This window comes from Coptis chinensis, chromosome 3 (assembly GCF_015680905.1).
Source record: "Coptis chinensis isolate HL-2020 chromosome 3, ASM1568090v1, whole genome shotgun sequence".
NCBI lineage: Eukaryota > Viridiplantae > Streptophyta > Magnoliopsida > Ranunculales > Ranunculaceae > Coptis > Coptis chinensis.
Genome location: NC_141458.1, coordinates 122656749 through 122674298, shown reverse-complemented (window position 1 = coordinate 122674298; position 17550 = coordinate 122656749). Strand labels below are relative to the sequence as shown.

General features: G+C 34.0%; 1 protein-coding gene and 2 long non-coding RNA genes across 4 annotated transcripts; 2 read left to right on the top strand and 1 right to left on the bottom strand.

The window, feature by feature from the left end:
- The first annotated feature begins 4705 nt into the window (after positions 1 to 4705).
- LOC147514004 (UDP-glucose 4-epimerase GEPI48) lies at positions 4706 to 8964 on the top strand. The gene is made up of 9 exons (XM_086597380.1): positions 4706 to 5174; positions 5254 to 5303; positions 5384 to 5519; positions 6135 to 6236; positions 6414 to 6641; positions 6915 to 6993; positions 7368 to 7450; positions 7758 to 7849; positions 8643 to 8964. Exons 1-9 carry the CDS (start codon positions 4992 to 4994, stop codon positions 8731 to 8733), a joined length of 1044 nt encoding a protein of 347 aa, XP_086453506.1. The 5' UTR covers positions 4706 to 4991; the 3' UTR covers positions 8734 to 8964.
- A 269-nt stretch (positions 8965 to 9233) lies between these two features.
- Positions 9234 to 11032, bottom strand: LOC147514003 (uncharacterized). Its single transcript, XR_015215803.1, has 2 exons — positions 10169 to 11032; positions 9234 to 9837 (listed from the first exon to the last, which is right to left on the bottom strand). It is a non-coding gene; the product is annotated as an uncharacterized LOC147514003 (long non-coding RNA).
- A 2057-nt stretch (positions 11033 to 13089) lies between these two features.
- LOC147514002 (uncharacterized) lies at positions 13090 to 14470 on the top strand. 2 transcript variants are annotated; one of them, XR_015217442.1, is made up of 5 exons: positions 13090 to 13173; positions 13301 to 13407; positions 13475 to 13584; positions 13663 to 13725; positions 13868 to 14470. It is a non-coding gene; the product is annotated as an uncharacterized LOC147514002 (long non-coding RNA). The 2 variants fall into 2 exon arrangements; XR_015217441.1 differs by lacking the exon at positions 13868 to 14470 and having other exon boundaries at positions 13663 to 13827.
- The last annotated feature ends 3080 nt before the right edge of the window (positions 14471 to 17550 follow it).

Genomic DNA, 17550 nt, shown 5'->3' with positions numbered 1-17550 from the left:
TAGCGAAAAAAAATTGAAGTTGTACAATGTAAAGGTGAAAAAATATCTCGGACCGGATGTTGGATTCCATCTGGACGTAAAAATCGAAAAAACGCTGAATGAAACATCCCATCTGAAATTTTAAAAAAAAATCGAAAAATCATGAAAAACCTATTTTTTTTAAAAAAACACACAAAACGGAATTTAACATCTCGTCCGAAAAAAAAAAAACACGAAACGGAATCTAACATCCCCTCCGAAAATCATGAAAAACCTATTTTTTTTAAAAAAACACACAAAACGGAATTTAACATCTCGTCCGAAAAAAAAAACCCATTTTTTTAAAAAAAAAACACGAAACGGAATCTAACATCCCCTCCGAAGTTAACAAGTCAGCTACTATCTCGGTGATGAGTTTCACTTTAAAATCAATTTGACAAAATATTCACCAAATAATCACTTCTGCATTGCATAGTAGTTTTTCCCCAAAATTGGTGACTATAGTCACAAACCCCTTGATCGAAATCCCTTGCATTGGGAATGCTCTAAAAGTTTTCTAAGGCCAAGAGAAAATCTATTTTGACTTTGGAAAAAATTGAGATATCGAACAAGGCATAATCAAGTAGTTGATGGTATTTGCAGAAGGTTTTTTAGCCTAATTATGCAAGTTTATGGGCCAATTCAATTGGCAACAATGGAAAGAAAAAAAGTGTTTAAACTACACTAAAAAAACTATCTTGGCTATTTGGCATGTTTATTAGAGTATTAGACTTATACGTGTTGCATCAAAATCCATTTTGATCAATCATTGACGGGTAGGATCCGTTCGGCTTCTACAGGTAGCTGTTCTTCAATATTCCATATCCATGTGTGATGTGTAGATGTGTCATCCCACTCTTTTCACTTGTGCAATCTATCTTCAAGACAGTTTATTGATGTTGAAGCACTTGGAAAGAATTTACAACATTCATTCTGATATAAGAAATGCCATAGTTCGTGATTCTGAACGAAACTCCAGAATTCCGCCTGGAATTTTGGTTTAAAAAAAAAACGGGATTTCAAATATAAAATCGAAATATCTGAAATTCTGAAATCATCTGAAATTCCAAATATAATAAGGATCGAAATTTAATGAATTTCGGTTTTTGAATTTGACGGAATTCCAAAAAATCCAAAATTCCGAACTATGGAAAATGCACAGTCAAGATTGTTTAAAGTTTACGACCTTGTTTTTAGTTATGCTGATACCCAAACAATCCAAGCCCGGAGTCATTATCTTCCATTTGATATCAAAAGCACCCGAGAGGCCCAAGTCATTATCCTAAATTGCATCCCATGTAGCTCCGTAGGTATTCTGGTATACTACATTTCTAATTTTCTACGCAACCTTCAAATCCTAGTTGGGTAGAAATGTAGAATCCATTAGGCTTCTAAAGGTTGCTGTTCTCCAATATCAAATATCCTTGTGTTTTCCTCCCTCTCTTTTTACTTGTGCCATCCATCTTCAAGACAGTTTGTTGATTTATTTGCACTTTGACAGAATTTTAGACATTCATTCTTGAGCCACCAGTAAAAGTGGAACAAAACAAGAGCAAGACTTAAATATTTTTTTTGGTTAAATATTAGCACGACTTAAATAGTTGGAGGCTTGGAGCTGCTTAGGATGGAAGTGTAGGGCATCAGACTAAAGACTATCAGTTCATGGTGTAAGGTAACATGGGAGTATAGGACACCGTTTTTATAGCTTGGTGAATCCATATTCTCCTTTGGATATTAAAACAATCCAAGCCCAATTCATTCTCCTCACTGGATATCAAAAGCATCCGAGCCCTGATTCTCCCCCTATCGGGTATCAAAACCCAATCTCATGCTCATCAATTTGGATATCAAAAGAACCAGGCCCAACTGCCCAAGCTCTTCCTTACTTGCAAATGGTTTGATACTTGGCGCGAATTCTGATATGTTTGTCACATGTTTATTTAATCACGAATTGATCTCTTAGGCCACTTCTGCCATTGCTACTTAGGCCAGCATTTGGACTTATATGGGAGCATATCAGGTGAATTTTGAGATTGAGCGCTATGAGTATTTTGATAAAAAAAAAAAAACCTATATATGTAAGGTGAAATTTAACGTCTATTTCATATAGTTACTAAATTAAAACTGCAGATAGTTTACAAACCAAATAAAAATCTTAGAAATGTAAAATATTGTCTCTCTCTCAAATTTCAAAAAATCAATATTGTCATTCTAGTACATGTTTCAATTTCTCCCATCTTTCTATTTACTGAATTAATGTATTAACATGAAGAATTTTTTTGCTGAATGAATATGTTAAAAGGTGTAATTTGTTTACTGAATTAATACATTTCACAATTATTGCTAAATGAATGTATTAACTGGATAAAAAAAATAGTTATCCTAAAAGAGAATCCAATTATATAATTTAAATTTCTGATTTACTTCCATATTTTGCGGATTCTGAATTTTTTTCGATTTTCTGAACTTTTCGAATTCAGAAAACAAATTGTCATCCAAAAAATGATTGGATCGGATTTGGAAATAATATTGCCATCCGAAAAAAACTGGAAATTTTTCCGAAAGCCCTTTATCCGATCCAAAATCACCACTAATTTGGACTTATGTGGGAGCATATCAGGTGAATTTTGAGATTGAGCGCTATGAGTATTTTGATTAAAAAAAAAAAAAACTATATATGTAAGGTGAAATTTACCATCGTTCTCCCTACGAAACTGCCCAATGTAAAACTTTGTTTGTGACTTTGGATTAATTTGTATTTGTTATGGATCTCAGTGCACAATAAACAAACACAATCATTATCACATTCTAAATGGCGAACCAAAAAATTGTGCATGGCAAAACTTTGATGGTTGTAGCAAAAGCAGCAAGCCTTCTTTTTTATATGATCTGTTATTATGGTAATTAAATACGAATTAAAAAATAATTACTAGTACAAATAGAACCCCGTCTTGATTACCTCTCAAGCTCTTGTTATAATATTATGAAATTTCGTTCGTAGCTGCATTTGGCTTGTTGGTATCGCTTGTGTTGTACCAAGTGGGAAGTCACCCAAATAATTACCTGGTGGATCATAGACGCAAATAATAAACACACCCCCACTGTTGCATTTGACACGATCACAGCCCAAGCGTTTGCTATCTTCCCAAATAATCTGTGTGAAATGCCCACACATCTCGTTAGCTTCGCATGCATTTGCAACTGGATCGTAAAACTGATTTCTGAGATCCAATCACGTACAGCTTCAGCTGCTGAATGACGTTCGTAGTGTGCACCCCAATAAATGTTCTCACCAAATTCACCATTAGAATGAATCATCTGGCAATCCCCTTTTCGTGAATTGGCATACCGACGCGCATAGCGTGCTAGCTTCCTATCCCATGTAAAAGGAGCTTGTCCAAGTTGCATCCTTATGTAGTTATGTTCCGTGAGGAACTCTCTAACCATTTTTCTATGTTGTGCTAGTACACTTGTCGCATATTTAAATCTATGATAGTAGTTTCGTGGATGTACATGATTTCCCAGTATTTGAGATTGCGCTATGGCAAGTACGGCAAAATAAAAAGAGAAAACCAGGAGAGTTTTGAGTAACGTACTCGCCATTGCTTTTCTTAATTTCTGTTTTCGCTGCTGTGAGGCAGCGGCAAAGAAAGGAACAGAAAACAGAAGTTGCCTATTTATGTGGTGTGAACAAGAGAAAATTTAGTCTGGGAAGTTGGGAATTCAGGACACACCGTTTTTTTAGCTACTACGTTTTTTTTTAGCCTCCGTTTATTTTCCCACTTTTCAAGGGTGCACTCTTAATTCTAAGGAACAGTAGTATTAGGGCTGTCAATGGATCGGTATGGGTCGGGATTATGTAAAATTCAAATCCAAACTGATAAAAAAATTAAAACCCAAACTGAACCGATAATATTATATTTTCATCCTAAACCAAATCGAACCGATAAAATATATTATAACCCAAAACCAAATCGATTCGAACTAAAAACTATAAAATCAATTAAATCTTAAATTAAATCAATTAATTTCAGCCACACAATTAATAAACATATACAAAATTAATCATAAATATTACTAAAATATCATTTTATCGGCCGGGCTATTAAATCATTGAGTACTCTCCGAATAATCGGTGAGTACTCGCTACTTAGCCGACCCGACTAATAATTTAATCCCCGATCACAATCGGGCTCAAAAACTCTCCGAATACTCGGCCTATTAGGCCCGATTATCCGAATAATTGTGTTCACTATTTCAATGTTAAACATTGAACTCAACATTTCGCCGATTCGATCAACTCTCGATTATGTAAAGTTCTACACTTTAATCATATTTATTTTAGTTGATTGAGTATTTTAATTATTTATTGATTGAGTGGGTTCTTAATTGGCTTAATTATATTGGTATTTCAAAGTTAAATATATTTAATAATTATTTGTAAAGAAATATAGTGTTATGAAAAATCGTCCGATTAATCCCAATTAATCCCCGACCGATTATATCCTCACTACCGCTTCAAACTTAGCTCATCCAAACGACAACTTAACGATTTAAGGCAAACCCATAACTTATTGGTTTATCTTATCGGTTTGGTTTCGGATCGGCGGAGGGCAAACAAAATTATCAAAACCCAAACCAATTTTTATAGGGTTATCGAAAACCCATTGACAGCACTTTACATTAAAAAAAATGAAACACGTGAATAAAGGCACTTTGTTTTAGATCTGGCCAAAGATATTAAAGTGGACAAAAAGTTGAATTCACGATCTGTTGAGTCAAACTTTTATCTCTAGAAAAACAGCAGCGATATACACGTGTCAGAAAGTACAACCCTAGTCGCCTAATATTCTTCTATAAAAAACAGAAAGTATCCAGTAGTCCTCAACTGCTGTTACACATCTGTTACTCTTTCTTCATTGGCATTTATAAAAAAAGAGGCTTGGGCTCTTTTTTTGTATTTTTGAGTTATCATGGCGAAGAGAATATTGGTAACTGGTGGAGCAGGATATATAGGAAGTCATACAGTGTTGCAATTGTTGTTGGGTGGATTTAAGGTTGTTGTTGTTGATAATCTTGACAATTCATCTGAGATTGCTATCAAACGTGTTGAAGAACTTGCTGGTGAACATGGAAAGAATCTCGAGTTTCACAAGGTCTGGTTATTATAATTTGATTGAACTTGTTTCTGTTGTGCTTTTTTATCTAAATATTTGAACTTTATGATAACTGCAGATTGATCTTCGGGATAAGCCAGCACTGGACAAAGTTTTTTCTTCAAAAAGGTAATCTTTTTACTGTTTTGGTTTTCACATTTTGTTACACCATATGCTTTAACAGCTTCTCTTTGTTGTTTGTATTGCAGTTTTGACGCGGTGATTCACTTTGCTGGTTTAAAAGCAGTTGGTGAAAGTGTGCAGAAACCATTGCTTTACTATAATAATAACATTATTGGCACTATAACTCTCTTGGAAGTCATGGCTAACCATGGGTGTAAGAAGGTATTTTCTCATGCTCATGTCATGCAATTGATTGATTCAGTATATTTCTTATCCAACCTGCTCTGAGTAATGCGTGCTTGTCTGTTTATAAGTAAGTGATATATGTTGTATGAACATTGGAAGGATTCTGCCACATCCTATTTTCCCAGTAGCTACATGGATTTCTGGTCTCTTTTCATAATTGAGATTCTGAAATGAGAAATCACTGTGTTAGACTTGAGAGATAATTAATATAAACTAATAATAACTAAAATTTTGGATTTTGCATCTTCCGTTAACAATGCTTGTTTTGATTCATGATTTCATTGGTTTGTTTTAATCGCATTTTGCATGTTATATGAAATCATTACTTGTGCAACATAAATTATAGTACATGAAATAATATGAACCCACCGTCCAAATTGGTGCAAGGAACTTGTCAAGATTGAAATCTGTGTGTACCTAATGGATCCTGCTCTGTGGGTTGGCATCCTCATGGAGTAACTAAAAGTCGCGGTTTCAACTATGACTTGCTTGCAAAACTGTCATTTGTTTATTCTCCATATATATTTGATTAATTGTGATGTTGTTATACTTTTATATTTGGCTGATCCTCACATTTTTTATACATTTCAGCTGGTGTTTTCATCATCAGCTACTGTTTATGGATGGCCAAAGGAGGTTCCATGTACAGAGGAGTTCCCCCTGTCTGCTTCAAATCCATATGGACGAACCAAGGTAAGTTTTGCCAGTGATCTGTCTATTAGTGTTTCAAGAGAATTGGTGAGACCAAATGGAAAGCAGGACATGCTTCACTTTGTGTTTGTCAATTGGCAGACACTTCATTATATAATTTTATCTGTCACAATGAGCTTTTTTGATGTAGTAATAAGATGATAATGCTTCTTTTTGCAGCTTTTCATTGAAGAGATTTGTCGGGATATATACCGTTCAGACTCTGAATGGAAAATTATGTTGCTAAGATATTTCAATCCAGTTGGAGCTCATCCCAGTGGCTATATAGGTGAAGATCCCCGTGGAATCCCAAATAATCTCATGCCTTTTGTGCAGCAAATTGCTGTAGGCAGGAGACCCTCCTTAACAGTGTTTGGAAACGACTATTCTACCAAGGATGGCACTGGGGTATGATTGTTATCCACTTGAGTTTTTGTTCACTGCCTCAAAATACTAAAAGTTCAATATCTGATTTTGCATCATTTATTTTCCAGCCTCACTAATATAAAGTTATTCTGTTTGTCTGTACAAACACAACCTTTGGAGTCCCACAATGCTAACCTTTCAAAACCACCTGAAATTGTCTTAAACAGGAAAATTGGGGATATTAGTCCAGACACGTAGGCTTCAGTTTTATGTCTCATACTAAGAGAGTTATGATGTTTAATTTTTTATCTGCAGGTAAGAGATTATATCCATGTTGTTGACTTGTCGGATGGGCATATTGCTGCATTGAGAAAACTATTTGACTCCGAGATAGGTAAGCAAATGTGCTTTGATAGTTTGATAGTTTGATCTAAGTTTTTGTCCTTCTCTTTATTCTAACTGCATGGTTATATGATTTATCCTTTTGCTTTATTTAAGTAATTGGTGTAAATATATGGATTCTTCTTGTCATTTTGCAACATAGATGACATAAAATATTCTGGAATGATAATAGCACTTTTTTAAGCAATTGATAATAGAACTTTTTGTTTCAAGTAATAGAGCTCTTTTTCCTTGGCTTCTTACCCATTGCAATTTAAGTAACGATACAATTTGTGCTTTATTAGCCTAAAAAATGATTGTTGTACCTTTTCTTACGTAGTTAGTGACACTGTTTCTGGTTTTGATTATTATGTTTGTTTGGAGCAGGTTGTGAGATGTACAATTTAGGTACTGGAAAGGGAACATCTGTCTTGGAAATGGTCTCTGCATTTGAGAAGGCCTCCGGCAAGGTACATTATAAGAAAGGATTTTCTGATGAAATTGTTAAAATAATAAAATCATATACAAAATCTGACGTGGATTATGTTTCCTTGTGTTATTTGCTTTCAAAACTAATTTCCTTTTGGTTCACAATGTTGTCATGTATGAGAATTTCATACCATGTTAAATTTGTTCACCTCCAAAAAGAAGTGTTGTTCTGGGTCTTTAACTATGTTTTGATACTGTTTCAGCAATTTCTTCTTGCCTGTGGACATATATTCTTAGAATGTCTTTCATATATTTCATGGTAGCTAACCAAAATCTTTGTTTATACAGAAAATCCCTTTGGTTATGGCTGGGCGTCGACCAGGTGATGCTGAAATTGTTTATGCTTCAACAGACAAAGCAGCACAAGAGCTGAACTGGAAGTAAGTCTAGACCATGATATAGATAGATAGCTTTTGTGAAACCTAGTAGCTAAAGACTCTTACATATTATAGGTTTAGAGATGATCTAGCACTAGTTCACCATGCAAGCCTCTTTAGTACGAAATTGTTTTCACCTACTTGTGACGCGGTGACGCCTATCACTTGACAGCTGAAATCATGATTTGAAGCTCAACGAGTAGACAATTGATTTGGATAATTAAAGGGCAATAGGACAATAAGTCAACTAAGAAACTCAAACAACTTAACTGCCAAACGTTCTGAAGTAATATTTTGCTTTTTTAAAAAAAAAAAAAAATTAATAATAAAAAATAAATGTGGTTCTTATATTATCTATAAATAATTTAATACTGGCCTAGAGCCCTGCTTAGTATTTTAAAATACTGCAGACTGCAAAATCAAAGTTGTTTATGTAAGAAAGGGAGTTTGGGTGGCAAAGACTCCATTACTAAGAAAGGGAGTTTGGGTGGCCTATGGCATCATTGCATTCTTTTACATAATCCCAAGCAGGGATTAAGTGAAGTATAATAATTACAGCACTATTGACATACTTAGTTGAACTACTTTTTGTTCAAGCATTATGACTTCCAAAACATTAACTAAATCATCCAGGATGGGAAAGAGTGCATTAAGGGGTCCGTTTGAAGAGTGAAGAAATCAATTCTCATTTCTTTTGTTATCCTTCATTTGAACCTAGATAGTTGCAATAGATTGTTTCTTATTATAACTACAATTGGCTCTCTAATGTTAACCACCAAAATTGATATCGTTGCAGGGCTAAATATGGTATTGATGAGATGTGCCGGGATCAGTGGAACTGGGCCAGCAAGAATCCGTATGGCTATGGATCACCTGACTCAAACTAATAATATTTATTGTTATCTATGAAATCAAATCTTACAACTTTTGCTTGTTATCTCATATCACCTTTCTTACCTGATGTTCCACTAGGATGAAATGTATCCCGTATATATAATCTGCCTGATTTGAGAAATAACATTAAGAGGTTTCATGGTACAATACATATAGTCAGCTAAAATATCTTCTGTTTGTAAACTGCTATTGACAGATATCAACAAAGTTAATTTTAGGACTTATGAATTGTCTGAAATTCTGAATGAAGTCAATGCACTATATCTTCTGTGTATCTAGTATTCTATTGGTCAAGCAGTTGCTTTGCACTTCTGTAGTTGCGTGTGCACACCCCAGATGGGTACCACGGGTTTAGATGGGTGACATTTCAACAAAAGGTACTAAGCATGTTACACTGTTAACGTCGTCTGGGACTCTGGGTCTGAATGGGACAAGCTGTCGACATTTCAGATTTTAAGCCTTGATGGTGAAACATAAATGGGAACAAAAGAGATTCTTAAAGATGAAATATCTGGCATTAATGCTGAAGTTAATGTAGTGGACTTCGGGCACATAATCTGCATCCATTCAACTAAAAGTAATACACACACTTGAGAAAAAGAATATGAAGTCCTCAGATGACATGTCAGTGACTCAGTGCAGTGCAACAGTACTAGTCTAATGTGAAAGCTGAAAACTCCTACGGGCGGCTATTAAGTTTTTCACATCCACAATTGCATGCAGCCTGAGCCATGCATATTCAATCGACCCTCTTGTCAAAAGATCAATGTAACAAAGCTTCATGGGAGTTGCTGAAGACGTTTGCTTATGCCATTAACTGCGTCTAAAAAATTTTTCTAGTTGAATTCCAACAGTTGCCGTAGCACTTCTTTCCCTGTAGTCGATTTCCCCATCTCCACGTCCATGTAGGGGTAATCAACTTTCTCATAACCACATCCAAGCTAAGTAATACCGAGGAGATCTCCTATTCTAACACAAACACCCTGCTGACTTCTCATTGTGGAAAAAGAAGTGTGAATCTAGCCAGACTGGGTCGATGATCTCCGGTTCATAACCAATCAGTTCCTTCGATTTTCCCACAGTCGATCAATGAGTGCCTGGAAAAATTAGGGCATAATATTTTAAGTGAATGAAGTGTATATATCAAATCAAAATAGATAAATCTTATTCGGGACACTACACAACAGCCATAATAAGCGTATATGGGTGCAGACAGTATTTGTAATCTAAATTCATCCTCGCAACCAAAAGAAAAATTTTAAAAAAAAAATGGTTCCTATAAATAAGTTTAGACAAAATTTAGTATTACGTATAGGATGGTCAAACAATATTCTCCATATCATAGATACATAGATCACTGTTCTCTATGCCATTTTACGTCCATGAATTCTATAGATACCAAATACCAAGTGGATGTAGGGGACTAACCTTTCACCACCAAGTCCAGAGAGCTTCCACTGCTGGTAGCACCAGCCACCAGCAACCTATAACTATTGTAGAAGTCCTTATCCCATTGCTCGATAATCCATTCCTATGATGTTACAACTTACAAGTGCCAACACATTAAATGAATAAAGTTCAAACAACTTAGTAGCAATAATGAATATCACGAGTACCTGAATTTGAACGGGATTTCTGAAACACCATATGTAAGCATGGATACCAAGTTTAGAATATCTGGACGATCTAGAGTCCGGAATTGGTATCCATGCTTATGTATGGAAGTTTATAAATTTCGGATGTGAATTGACCAAAACCAGTACCCATTGTGAATGTGAAATGGGTTTGAAACTACTACTCGCATGGGGCAATAACTACAATATATACCTTTGTTTCATAGGTCGCTCAGCAGCGTAAAACTTAAATCCACTGGCTAGCAGGAACTCCAAACAGACTCTCTTCTTTGACTTTCCATCCTTAATGGTCAGGCCACGCCGTTTTTACACTGTTCATGAGTTTCACAAAATACAAATGCATCAAAGATCTCAGAATGTGTTGGTTGATATTTGATAGTTTTACCAGCCATTACGACTCTGCTTGGTCAAACCTCACAATACGCCTGTAGACTTTCCATCGTCTGAAAAGGTGGCCGGCCTCAACAAACTTACGTGGGCAATTTCAAATAAAATAGGTGGAAACAGCCAAATGGCTTGAAAATCTACATATGGTATCACTAGAGAAGCGCCAAACTGATAGATACTAGCTGTGACTGGAAAGCAAGATTTTGTTAGTCATTAAGAAACCTTTCCAAAGGCATAAATATGATAAATAAGAACGTAGGATAATGTATTCTGGTAAGTTGATAGCAGGTCCAGATCAGATCACGCACCTTAACATGGGCACTTGGAAATTTTATACCAGGTTTTCGTTTTAGCACACTCAAAATAAGTTGTCCGAACCTGAGCTGTCCATTTTATCCGGTAGCCTTTACATATACTTCAATTCTATACATGTATAGCCATGTGAAATTGCATATGTATGATTTGGAGTCTATTTCTTCAACCTTGGATCCTAAGGAGTTTGATATTGACACCTGATTCCACAAGCAATTGAGCAATCATTTAATTATGCAACAAATTTATCGTTTTTATATTCAAATTCCGCTGACTTATGGATCAGCATCTGAGAATTATATATCTCAATCTTGAATTTCAAATACATTTCTTTGCATGTATTTTATTTTCATATGCATACATATTTACATTCTAATAGAGTAATTGGCATGAGCCCATTCTACAATTATACAACAAAGTAAAATTCTAGATTTTTTAGTTTTGAATTTTTGTCATTCCATATAAATTAGTTTAACTATGTCATTTCATGCATGGTTTTCATAACCGGTTTTTTAATCGGATCGGATCAGACTGGTCTCGATTCAACTCATTGTTCAACTAAAACCCGGCTATTTCTTTGCCAAGTAAAGTCTTAAATAATATTATATATTCAAATTAATTAATTAATGAAAGTATTTAATATTTAGGTTGAGTCAATTTGGTTGGGTTGAATAAAAACCACCGAGATGACCTGAGTTTTTAACCGAGTTTACCAGTTTATAACGTGAATCGGATGGTTCAAACTGGTGTCAAAATATTGAACGAGTTCATCATATAAATATCGACCTGGGGAACTCCAACTCTGGTTCAAACTCGAACTGGCTGAGTTCCCTCGCTCTCAATTTCCACTCCCTCTAAAATCACACTTCCCTATAAATACGAGTATTGTGTTTCCCTTTTTTCCCACAAAACTAATTGACTAAAAACAAATTAGAAAAACAAACATAAAGAAAAAAAATGGGATTGAAAGAAGAAATCATCAAGATGGAGGAGGAATAGGGGCAGCTCAAGGCAGTTGAGGCCCTAAGCAAAGTTCCAATAAAATTGTTACATCTTATAGATTTGTTTACGATATTTCATATAAATGCAAACTCTTAGTTTATTTAACAAAAAAAATTAGAATATAATAATTATTGTAAAAATTGATCATAACTTTTTCTTTTTTATTTCTTGAATAGTCTCCTCACAAACTTTTTTTTTTTAGTTGATTTTTATTGATAAAAAGAACATAAATACAAAGTGAAGTTGAAACATATATATAAGAGTGTTATGAGGGAGATCCTCACAAAGAGAGATCCAAGACAAAACACTACAAATACATGAGGAATATTAGAAGAATAAAAAATGTCCTACAACACCATAGCAGTTCATGGCCAAACAACAGAGTCACAAACTTGGAATTTTAATAGATTTATTTAACAAATATATATATATATATATATATATATATAGAGAGAGAGAGAGAGAGAGAGAGAGAGAGAGAGATTAATGCGATTTTCTAATTTATAATGTAAACATATTAGAGAGAGAGAGAGAGAGAGAGAGAGGGTTTAATGCGATTTTCTAATTTATAATGTAAACATATTAGAGAGAGAGAGAGAGAGAGAGAGTTCTACACCAAATTAAACAATGTAGAAAAACCAAATAAAGCAAAAAAATAATAGAGATAAGATTGAAGTGTTGGCTTCAATGCCTCACATTTGATAATTTGTCATAGAGTGATGAAGAAGTTTAATTAGGAGGCGTGCCTGTTTATTTATTGGAAAAGTCGAAAATGCGAGGAAAACGAGGGGGAAAATGAAGGGTTTAATGCGATTTTCTAATTTATAATGTAAACATATTTATCTAACCAATTAAAATAAATGAAAAACAATAGTGGGTTTTTTTTTCAATAAAACAATAATGGACTATACGTGAGCTAGAATATATTGAGGCCCCTTGGGCTGGGGGGCCCGAAACAGCTATTTGTTTTGCTATAGGAGTAGAGCCGGCCCTGAGGAGGAACATTTGGAAGGAGTGAAAACCAGTTTGACCAAAATCATGTGGTCAGTTCAGAATCACCGAGATGCGGTGATGAAAGTTCTTGAAGAAGATGAAAATGTTAGTAGTTTGTAATTTTTTATTTTCACTTTTCAATTGTTTTTGGATTCTTGTGATTAAATTAAAGAGGTAGTGTAAACTTGAATTTCATTTTAATTGTTATCTCTGTTTTTTTTGTTTCGAGAAGAAGAAGAAGAAGAATTGAAGAAGAAGAAAAGGATTTTTGCTGAGAAGACGACGAATGAAGGGGACGTTGATCCAGACGAAGATCATTATTGTGATGAAGTTATAGAGGTAGATTGACGTGTGATTGTTGATCTAAGCATGAATCATATCGATCTATAATTGTTATTTTTTATAGAAAAAGAAGAAGAGATTTGGGGATGCTGAAGACGAAGCTTCCATATATATTCTGTTGAGCTCGATTCGGTGGATGCTGAAGAAGAAGCTTATGAGCTTGAAACAATCGAGGTAGTTAATCGTATTGTTTTTTTGTGTTGTTTTTGTTTAATTGTCTTCACTTTTTTTGTCTTTTTTTGTTTTTTCTAGTTATGTTATGGTGAAACAAGTTCTGGAAATAAGAAGAAAAAGAAGATGATGGAGATGAAGAAGGTTTTTATCAATTATACTATTATAATTTTAGTTTGGGGTTAGAATTTGCGTGCATGTGAGCTTATTTTGATTAAAATGTTGTTATAAGATGTTGTTGCAATTGCGGGGGTATATGTTAAAGAAGATGATGGAGATGAAGAAGGTTTTTATCAATTATACTATTATAATTTTAGTTTGGGTGTTAGAATTTGCGTGCATGTGAGCTTATTTTGATTAAAATGTTGTTATAAGATGTTGTTGCAATTGCGGGGGTATATGTTTTTGATGTCAAATATTACCTTAAGAAGATTGATTTTGTTTTTGTGGATGCATGATTGTGTTGGGAGTAAGGATAGAGCACAGATTGGAGACTATTTCTTTAAACAATCACTAGAGGTGGTCCTTGTCTATGGGCCCATTTTCAAAGTTGGGTCAAAACAATAACTATTCAACCTTCTTATGACTTTGGGTGACAGAGACATGCGTAAGCACTTTCTCATATCGAAAGGAGCCCAAGAGATGCATGAAATGTCCTATTTTCTGTTGGAAGGAGGTTATGGGATCAACCACATAATGTAGTGTATTATGATTTTTTTTGAGACAGTTGTGAATTATGGGTTGTAAACTTGTAATAGAATAGAACAATAGATGAATATATTATAGTAGCAATATAATATATTGGGTTTCAACTCTTTTGGGATTCTAAGCCCAGCTATTGTTAGTTGTTGGTGGTGGTCACGAGATGTAAATTGACCATTCTTTTTCAAGGGCGATTGGAGGCAATCGGGGGCCCTAAGCAAAATTCCAATAAAATTGTTACATCTTATAGATTTATTTACGTTATTTCATATGAATGCAAACCCTTAGTTTATTTAACAAAAAAATTTAAAAATAATAATTATTGTAAAAATTGATCATAACATTTACTTTTTTATAATAAACAAATTTTCAAATAGTCTCCTCAAATACTTTTTTATAATAAACAAATTTCATATGAATCAAATTGTTTCATTTGGAAAAGTTTAGAAATAATAAACCCTTTTTTATTTATTGAATAGTCTTCTCACAAACTTTTTATTTTTATTTTTTTAATTAAATTTTATTGATAAAAAGAACATAAATACAATACAAAGTGAAGTAGAAACATATATGAGTGTTGTGAGGGAGATCTTCACAGACTGAGAGATCCACGACAAGACACAACAAGGTCTAATACAATACATGAGGAAAACTAGAAGAATAAAAAATGTCCTACACCTAGAACACCGTAGCATATCATGGCCAAACAACAAGGTCGCAAACTTGAAATTTCAATATATTTATTTAACAAAGAATTACACGAGAGAGAGAGAGAAGAAAAACAAGAAAAAATCTACCCAAAATTAAATAATATAGAAAAACCAAAAAATGCAAAAGAATGATAGAGATAAGATTGAAGTGCTGGATTCAATGCCTCACATTTGATAATTTGTTATAGAGTGATAAAGAAGTTTAATTAGTTATGGAGGCGTGCCTATTTATTTATTGAGAAAGGCAAAAACGCGAGGGAAACGAATGAACTTAATGTGATTTTTTAATTTCCAATTTTCCAATTTAAAAATATTTATTTAACTGATTAAAATAAATGAAAAACAATATAGTGGGGTTTTTTTTTCCGCAATAAAACAATAAAATATATTGGGGACCCTTGGGCTAGGCCCTAAGCGGCTGGGTAGAGCCGGCCTTGTTATTTTCGTTCTAATGTTAGATCTTGATTTTCTTGATATAGCTTACCTTCTTGTCTCCGCTTCTTTTGAAATTAGTTTGAAACTGAAATACTTGATGTGTGTTGTTAATTTGATGGTGGTTTTCCCATAGGAACAATGCATTACATTTTGGGGCACTTGAATTCATAATAAACTGATTACTTTTGGTGGTTTTATCTTTATGGACATGGAAATAATGGAATATTTGCTGATTTCAGTTATGTCTGGTGTGAAATATCAAATGGTGAACATCATTGTTTGTCGAAATCGTCTGAATACTAATAGTTGAACTGTGTTGTTGGTGAACTTACAACGGTGAACTTGAAATGACAATCTGAATATGGTAGTTGTATATGTTTTAATTACTCACAAGTTTGATCATGTCATGGTTATTTATGTATGAGCACCACAAAAGATCGTTCTGATAGTCTGCTTGGATAAAGGTGCTTATATTTTTGTCAAATTTTTCTGTGATGCTTTGTAGAGCTCTGGAAAGTCTTTAGTGTTGGAGAGCATCCTAGGAAAAAACTTTTTGCCTCTTGGATCTGGTAACCTTTTGCAACTGGTTTAATACGTTGTTGTGTTTTGTAGTTGAATATACTGGTCCGATGCTTATAATACGTGTGTGGGAATTGTTACTCGGCGTCCGCTTGTTTTGCACTTCACAAGATTGATGAAAGGATAGCAGAGTTCTCTGATTTCGGTAATTATATAAGGGAGGGGTTCTAGGGACATATTTTATCTTGACACGTAAACAAACTCAAAATCGTTATGACATTTATAAGTTTCGGATTAGACTAATATTTTGTAGATATGATCTCCTAACTATTCTAAACATTGTCACAAATAATAAAAAAAATAAAAAAAATCCAAATTTGCCAAATGTAGTTAACAATTTACAAAATTTGGCTAATTGTAGACCGTTCATTTTCACTATTTTTTATATTATATTTGACAACTTTAGAAAATTTTGATTATTTGTGACAATATTTAGAATAGTTAGGAGATCATATCTACAAAATATTAGCCTAATCCGAAAGTTATAAAGGCCCTAACGATTTTGAGTTTGTTTACGTGTCAAGATAAAATATGTCCCTAGACCCCTCCTATTATATAATGTCAAGATTAATAAATGATTTTATATTGAGATTTTCTATTTTGGTCTCCCCCAACTTAATAACTATATCGAGTCTGATTTAGCATAGCACCAACACAATCACACGCACATAAACAAAACCCTTATGGTTCCCATGAAACAATTTGATTTCGGCATAAGCCAACGAAGCTAGAAAGCTGAGATGTATTTCCGTGAATTGTATATTGAGATATTTCGATTTCCCCGCTCCGGATTCAATATGTTTGAGTTATGATCTCCGTTTTTATCATAACATAGTTCATTGAACAAAAAAATTGGGTTCAATTTGCTCAGTAACATTGTGATTTGAACAAAGAGCCCTTTCAATTTATAAAAAATCCGCAATGTTAAAACAATGAAACTATATTGGGCTGGGAATCAGAATTTTGAAATGTCACATTTCATTTATTGTGCAGTTTTGAGTATCTTAGCATATGTCATGATGTGTCACAGCCTTTTGTACCATGGGTATAACAGTTCAAGAATGTGTAGAACATGATTTGATTTTACATTTATTATTTTCCATAAGCTAATATTTTGTTTGATAATATTGTGCTTTTGAATTAATGGGTCATTCCTAGATTTTAGTCGAATTGGTCTCGCTATAATGCTATCCATGCTGACATCAACAAAAGTGTCGACATGATTGCTGCTAGAGAAGAGAGCGAGAATATTTTGCAAATAGCCCAGAGTACAAGCATCTTGCTCATCAGATGAATTCTGAGCATGTAGGGAAGATGATGTCAAAAGTAAGACACTTCTTGAATGCAAATTTTGTTGGATATATCTGAACTTACATTGTTTATAATTTTTTTACTCCTCCAAGTAGATGAAGTTTAAGCCTATGCTGTATATTTCTTTCTTTGTTGTTTCCTTCAATATCTCATATTATATCTTTCTTTTGCTACACTTGGAAACTGTGATCAAGGCTCGAATACCAGGACTCCATTCTCTTGTCAGTAAAAG